This window comes from Primulina eburnea, chromosome 1 (assembly GCF_022965805.1).
Source record: "Primulina eburnea isolate SZY01 chromosome 1, ASM2296580v1, whole genome shotgun sequence".
Taxonomy (NCBI): domain Eukaryota; kingdom Viridiplantae; phylum Streptophyta; class Magnoliopsida; order Lamiales; family Gesneriaceae; genus Primulina; species Primulina eburnea.
This window is the reverse complement of record NC_133101.1, coordinates 40669533-40677354: the sequence shown is the minus strand read 5'-3', so window position 1 is coordinate 40677354 and position 7822 is coordinate 40669533. Positions and strand designations below refer to the sequence as shown.

At 39.5% G+C, this 7822-nt stretch overlaps 1 protein-coding gene across 1 annotated transcript; it reads right to left on the bottom strand.

The window, feature by feature from the left end:
• Positions 1 to 674: 674 nt before the first annotated feature.
• LOC140807005 (uncharacterized) lies at positions 675 to 1409 on the bottom strand. The gene has a single exon (XM_073163642.1). The coding sequence runs from the start codon at positions 1407 to 1409 to the stop codon at positions 675 to 677; it is 735 nt and encodes a 244-aa protein (XP_073019743.1).
• Between the last annotated feature and the right edge of the window lie 6413 nt (positions 1410 to 7822).

Below are 7822 nucleotides of genomic sequence, written 5' to 3'. Positions count from 1 at the left end.
AATAATAGGAATACCAATCGAAAAGCCTAAACCAACAAACACGTCACTATCATAGTCATCGACCAAAAACTTCACCGTCTTGCCCACACAATCAATGACCGCACGATAAGCAGATAACCAATCCATTCCCAAAATAACATCAAATGCAACCATCGGAATAACAATAAGATCAGCAAACAGTAATCTATTACCCACTTGTACAGGACATGCCTTGATAATATTAGTGGGAAAAATTTCATCCCCAGAGGGCAACACAATATTGAAATGTAATGGCATAACTGTAGGTTCAACAAATATAGAATGCTTACACTTCAGACATAAAAGAATGAGTTGCTCCAGTGTCAATCAATGTAATTGCTTCTTTGTTGTAGATTAAAATATTACCTGATATTACTGAAGAATCAGGATTGACGCCTTATTTTGTCATTGAAAATATTCTGCCCTGAACCTTTCCTTTATCTGCCGAAAGAGGACATTTTTGTGCTGTGTGTCCCATTTCTTTACATCTATAACACCGGCCACTTCCAATCAAACATTCCCCCTTGTGTGGCTTTCCACACTTGGGACATAAGGGTCGCTCCGTATTTGATGAAGGCAAAGAAGGCTTATTGCGTTGCACCTTGACTAGAAGGACTTGCACCTTGACTCCTGCCTTGAAAGGTTTCTCTTCTCAACTACCTTTTCTTTTCAATCTCTTGCTCATCAAGTTCAGCTAGCAGTGCCCTTTCAACAATATCTTGATAAGAAACCACTTTAGCCATGTGAACATCTCGTCGAATCTCGGGTCTCAAGCCGCGAATAAAGTGCTCTCCTTTATCTTTATCATTCTCGGCGATGAAAGACACAAAGACACAAACTTCTTCAAATTTGAGAGTATACTCATTGACAGTCATGGCAGCTTGTCGCAACTCGAGAAATTCTTTCATCTTCTTTGCTTTAACCTCTCGAGAAAAATATTTGGTGTAGAAAAGCTCTTTGAATGCATCCCACTTTAATTCACGAACATTCACTGTAACCTTGGTGGCTTCCCACCAAATACGTGCTGCTTTGACCAACATAAAAACTGCACAACTAACCTTGTCTTGATCATTGAACTTCAAATAGTCGAAGATGGCTTCCAAAGACTTGATCCATTCTAGAGCCACCAATGGATCAGAGCCACTAACAAAATCATGAGGGTTCATTCTTCTAAAACGATCATAGGCACCATCTTCAGAACTTTCTGTTGTGCCTAGAACTCTACCACGACCCTGAGTCGAGGTGTGCAAGCTCAATAACTGTTGGATTTGCTCACCGTGAACCTTTGCTTTCTCTTTCAATACCTTACTAAACTCGTCAACAACCTTCACTGTCTTATCAGTAGAAGTGGTCCTATCATCCCCTTCTATATTCTTTCTCTTGGGAGGCATATCCTACACATATGCTCACTTTAACAATGGATAGGAAGAAAGAATACATCAATAACAAAAAAATAGAATCAATTCTCAAAGTTAAAATCAAGAGATACAGGATCGAAAACATACCGGATTGTCCTAAGTAGAAGAAGTCATATACGGCCCAAGAAATTTCGCTCTGATACCAATTGAAACAACCCCCTCTCATGACATTGAAATTTAAAAAGAAAAACATACGCGGAAGCATTTAAAATTACACGGGAAAGAACAATAAACCATTTACATCAAAAGCATTTTCAAAAATTATTTAACATAAACATTAACTTTTGTAGTATCCCAAAAGAAATCCACAAACTAACATAAGTTTTACCCCATAATTCATTTTACAAAATATGACAATATTTAAACTTCTCATGTTCACCCAAAATAGAATAAAAGTGACATGATCAAAAGTCTTTCCCATTGGCTTTTATATGACTTCTTCCCCTTGGACGATCCGCTTCAATTCTTTTTGTCACCTGCATCACATGATATTAACTGGAATGAGATAAAACTCAGTAAGCAGAAAGCTATACATAACAAATACATATACATGGCTTGGCTTGAAACATGGCTTTGGAAATGGCAATGAAAATCGAACAATACCATCTTCAATGAACAATACATAATCAAGGCAATATAGATGGTATAACATGGCATGAATTAAAGGAAAGGAAATGATAGTTCTGTGTCCTGTGACCTGTGGATAGTATCTCTTTGATATATAAATATATCAAAACTGTGAGAGATACTCATAATCATGTGATTGGCCAATGACATGCATGAATTAATATCATTCCTTGGCTTTAATCATAGGAAACTTCATTGAGACATTTTAGCAAACACTTGGTAAGCAAAAATAGAGTACTAGCTCCTTATCAATGAATTCAATGATATTCTTGGCTCAATGAACAAATAACTATACATACATCAATAATCTAACAATGGAAGGAGCTAGACATCAATAAACATGGCTTATATACATATATATCATGTGAGCATTAGAAGAAAAATCTTCTACTTACAACCCACAAGAAAATGATGGTTATGATGATCTTGAATGCTTCCTACAACAATAAACACAATAATAACCAACAATCATCAACTTTAATCCAAGAATTCAACAATTCAACTTAACCCTTCATCACTTCAAACCCTTCCAATTCTAAGAATATAGAAGTCTTACCTTGAAACTAGGAAACTTAGTGAATGAAGCTACGAAATTTACTTAAATCCTTGACTTGAAGTAAAGAAATGCTGGAGAGAAAATTTTAAGGGAAGGAAGCTTAGAACCGATGGAGAGAAAGGGAAAAGGAGAGAAGTGTGGAGAAGTATCTAGAAATGGGTATAAAAGCTTTCCAATCCATAAAAACGTGTTTTATTTTTTTATACAGTATGCCGGGCGCATATGCGCAACTTTTGGGGCACATATGCGCGGACTTTTCTGTCCACCCAGCGCATATGCGTGAGTTCTGGCGCATATGCGCGCCACATTTTGCCAAAAAACTCAGTTTTAGCTTCCGAATTTGCAAAAGTGGTAAGCATGAAAGTTGTAGCCCTATGTGTTTTTCAATCTCCCCAAATTTCAGATCATTTGGAGGTCTGAGTAAAAGGTTATGCACATTCTCCCAACATGTGTCAGTGCAGGAACCATGAAACACCCGACACACTTCGGGCCACTTTTGGCTCGTCTTCCCTAATGATTTGAACCAAACTCAAAACATGAAAGTTATAGCCTTATATCTTATCTTTCCAATGAAAGTGGCCTAACATCAATTGGATCAATATACAAAACATTATGCTAAAAACCACAACTACTGCCACATTTTTCATAACGTTTATGCACTTCCATTTCCTATTTGGCTTAAGATCAACTTTCTACTCTACCCATCCATTTCCATAATCATCACCAACTATGAACATGATTCCAAAACAATAACCATAAACAATGACCATATAACAATCATTCCAATAAACATATTTACAACCATCACAATATCCATAACCATAACCAATAATCATTTCCACCATAACCATTAAAATATTTAAAACCATATCTTATCACCATAAATCATAAATAACACTATAAACTATAACATGACAAAAAGGTCGGGATATTACAATCTCTGTCTCTGTACCTATATCCCATCGATATACATCAATAACTCTGAGGGATATAAACCTATGGTCGTTGATCAACTAATTGCATGCAATCTCTGACTATGTATCTATCAATCCAATCTCTCTTTGGCATTTTATCAAACACTTTGAAGACTCTTTTCTCTTGTATTCCCCTTCTCACAATTGATACACAAAATGCCTCCATAATATACAACAAAGTGTATCAATACATAACATGAATCAAATGAAGGGAATAGCACATTAAAACCATTGAAACACTATACATATATTATCATGTGAGCACAAGAAATGAAATTACACTTACAACCAATAAGACCCTTGAATATATCTTTTGGTACACAACCTACAACAATAAACCATGTATTGAACCATCAACATCTCAATAATCATAAACCCATATCAAATAATCCATAAAACCAACACCATCACCAAACCCATGATTTCTCCCAGCACCAAAACTAAGAATAAACTAAACCAAAAGCTTATCTTAGCTTCCTTGAACCCAAAACAACCTTGCTCTCAACACAAATAACCAACAAGATGCAAGAATCAAAGGAAGGAAATGAAAGGAAAAGGAACCCTAGCTTCCTTGCTCAGAAGAAACCGAGAGAATGTGAAAGAAATGAGAGAAAAGTGAGCAACTCATCCATTTATCTCACTTAAATCCGAAAACACACTTCTACTGTTCATCGACCACAGGTGCGCTGCCTCTCCGACCGCGGGTGCGCTATGCTCTCGGCAACTCACCCAAAAACCCACACTTGACGACCGCGGGTGCGCTCCATTAAGGACCGCGGGTGCGCTCTGGTCTCTGTCCTAACACCACATGTGTGCTACACCCTGCACCGCGGGTACGCTGAGGCTACTGGAAAACAACCGAAATTCTGAAGCATGAGACCGCGGGTGCGGTGCCTTCTTGACCGCGGGCGCGGTCACATCTGCAGTCAACAATCAACTCTACGCAACAAAGATCGAATCGCAATGCTGATACAATACAACTACACATCAACTAATAACAACACAACAAAACAAATATAACCAACAATACTATAACCCATTATCACAAATCTTAAAATCACACTATACTAAATCTTAACCAAATAGTCAATAATCATACAAAATCTCAAACCGTATCATCCACCAGGCTTGGCTATTACAATCTCCCCTCCTTAAGGGAATTTCGTCCTCGAAATTGACGTCAGTACGCAAAAAGCTCTGGATACTTTTCTTTCATCTTATCCTCTGGTTCCCACATTGCTTCTTCAATCAAATGATTCCTCCAAAGGACTTTAACAATGCCGATCTCTTTGTTTCTCAACACTTTAACTTTCCGATCCAAAATCTGGACTGGAATCTCTTGATAAGTCAAATTCACCGTCAAATCCAATGGCTCGTGGCGAAGAACATGAGAAGGATTCGCAATATACTTCCTGAGCATGGAGACATGAAAAACATTATGAACTCTATCAAGATTTGGCGGTAGGGCTAACCTGTAAGCTCGATCACCAACTCTGTCCAAAATCTCAAATGGACCAATAAATCTCGGACTCAACTTTCCCTTCTTGCCAAATCGTATCACACCCTTAAGAGGTGCTATCTTCAAGAACACATGGTCGCCAACCTCAAACTGCAACGGTCTACGACGCACATCAGCATAACTCTTCTGTCTCGACTGTGTTGTCTTCATCCTCTCTCGAATAACAGCAACAACATCAGCTGTCTGTTGGACCAACTCTGGACCCAACATCTCCCTCTCGCCAATCTCGTCCCAATACAAAGGTGATCTACACTTTCTGCCATAAAGTGCTTCATATGGTGCCATGCCAATCGTCGCTTGGTAGCTATTATTTTACGTAAACTCAACAAGAGGCAATTTGGAATCCCAACTACCAGGATAATCGATAGTACAAGCTCTGAGCATATCCTCTAGAATCTAAATAACTCTCTCTGATTGACCGTCCCTCTAGGGGTGATATGCTGTACTGAATGCTAACCGTATACCCATAGCTTTGTGTAAATTCTTCCAAAACTCTGAAGTAAATCAAGGGTCACGATCAGACACAATCGACACAGGAACACCATGAAGTCTAATAATCTCTGCTATGTACTCTTTTGCATACTGGTTCATGGAATACGTCGTCTTTACTGGAAGAAAATGCGCTGACTTGGTCAACCGATCAACAATAACCCAAATAGAGTTAAAACCTTTCTGCGTTCTAGGAAAACCAGTCACGAAATCCATCATAATATGCTCCCATTTCCATTGAGGAATCGGCAATGACAACAATGTCCCTAGCAGGTCTCTGGTGCTCGATCTTCACCTGCTGAAAAGTTAGGCACTGAGAAATAAACATGGCAATATCTTTATTCATACCTAGCCACCAATAAAGTCTACAAAGATCCTGATACATCTTGGTGCTGCCTGGATGTATCGAGTATGGCGCGGTATGTGCCTCTGTTAAGACGTCTCGTCGAATATCATCAACAACAGGAATACAAATACGGCCTCTGAATGTCACCAAACCATCTCCATTCAACCCAAACTCTGAATTACCTCTCTCCTCTGCTCTGGTTCTCAACTCTGTCAACTGTAAATCATTGACCTGCTCTCTACGGATCCTGTCCGTCAATGCAGCACGAATGACCAATGCTGAAAAGCGAGCAATGGTTGCTGGGACTACCAAAGCTATCTCTTCTCGTTTCAAGTCCAACAACAACGGCTGCTGAATCATCGAACACAAAGAAGAACTTAACTTACGGATCAATGCATCCGCTACAACATTCGCTTTCCCTGGGTGGTAACTAATCGTCACATCATAATCTTTGAAAAGCTCTAACCACCGTCTATGTCGCATAATAAGTTCTTTTTGGGAAAACAAATACTTCAAACTCTTGTGGTCCGTGAAAATTTCACACTTTTCGTCATATAAGTAATGTCTCCAGATTTTCAGGGCGAAAACCACAGCTGCCAATTCTAAATCATGCGTAGGATAATTCTTCTCATAATCCTTCAACTGGCGAGAAGCATAAGCTATGACTTTCCCACGTTGCATAAGCACTGCACCCAGACCTTTCTTCGACGCATCGGTATAAACAACAAAGTCCTCTGAACCACTAGGCAATGCAAGCACAGGAGCTGTCAGTCAATCTATCTTTCAACTCTTGAAATCCACTTTGGCAATCATTGGACCACTCAAACTTCACAGTTTTCCTCTTCAGATTGGTTAATGGCAGGGCAATCTTAGAAAGTCTGCAATGAAACGACGATAATAACCCGCCAAACCAAGGAAACTGCGTACCTCTGATACAGTGGTAGGAATAGGCCACTCTTGAATCGCCTATATTTTCACTGGATCAACAGCTATACCATCCTTCGAGACAACATGGCCTAAAAAAGAAATCTGCTCCAACCAGAAATCACATTTCTTCAATTTAGCATACAACTTCTTCTCTCTCAACAACCGAAGAACAACTCTGAGGTGCTCTGAATGAAGCTCTCTGGTTTTGGAATAAATCAAAATGTCATCGATGAAAACAATGACAAAGCTATCCAAATACGGCTTGAACACTCGGTTCGTCAGATCCATGAAGACTGAAGGAGAATTAGTCAGACCAAAAGACATCACAAGAAATTCATAATGACCGTACCTGGTCCGGAACGCCGTCTTAGGGATATCAGACTCCCTAACCTTCAATTGATAATAGGAAGGAAGGAAATGAAAGGAAAAGGAACCCTAGCTTCCTTGCTCTTAAGAAACCGAGAGAATGGGAAAGAAATGAGAGAAAAGTGAGCAACTCATCCATTTATCTCACTTAAATCCGAAAACACGCTTCTACTGTCCATCGACCGCATGTGCGCTGCATCTCCGACCGCGGGTGCGCTCTGCTCTCGGCAACTCACCCAAAAATCCACAATTGACGACCGCGGGTGCGCTCCATTAAGGACCGCGGGTGCGATTTGTTCTATGTCCTAACACCGCAGGATGCGCTACACCTTGCACCGCTGGTGTGCTGAGACAACTGGAAAACAACCGAAATTCTGAAGCATAAGACCAAGGGTGCGGTGCCTTCTTGATTGTGGGTGCGGTCACCTCTGCAATCAACAATCAATTCTACGCAATAAAGATCGAATCGCAATGCTGATACAAACAACTACACATCAACTAATAACAACAACACCACAAAACAAATATAACCAACAATACTATAACCCATAATCACAACTCTTAACATCACACTATACTAAA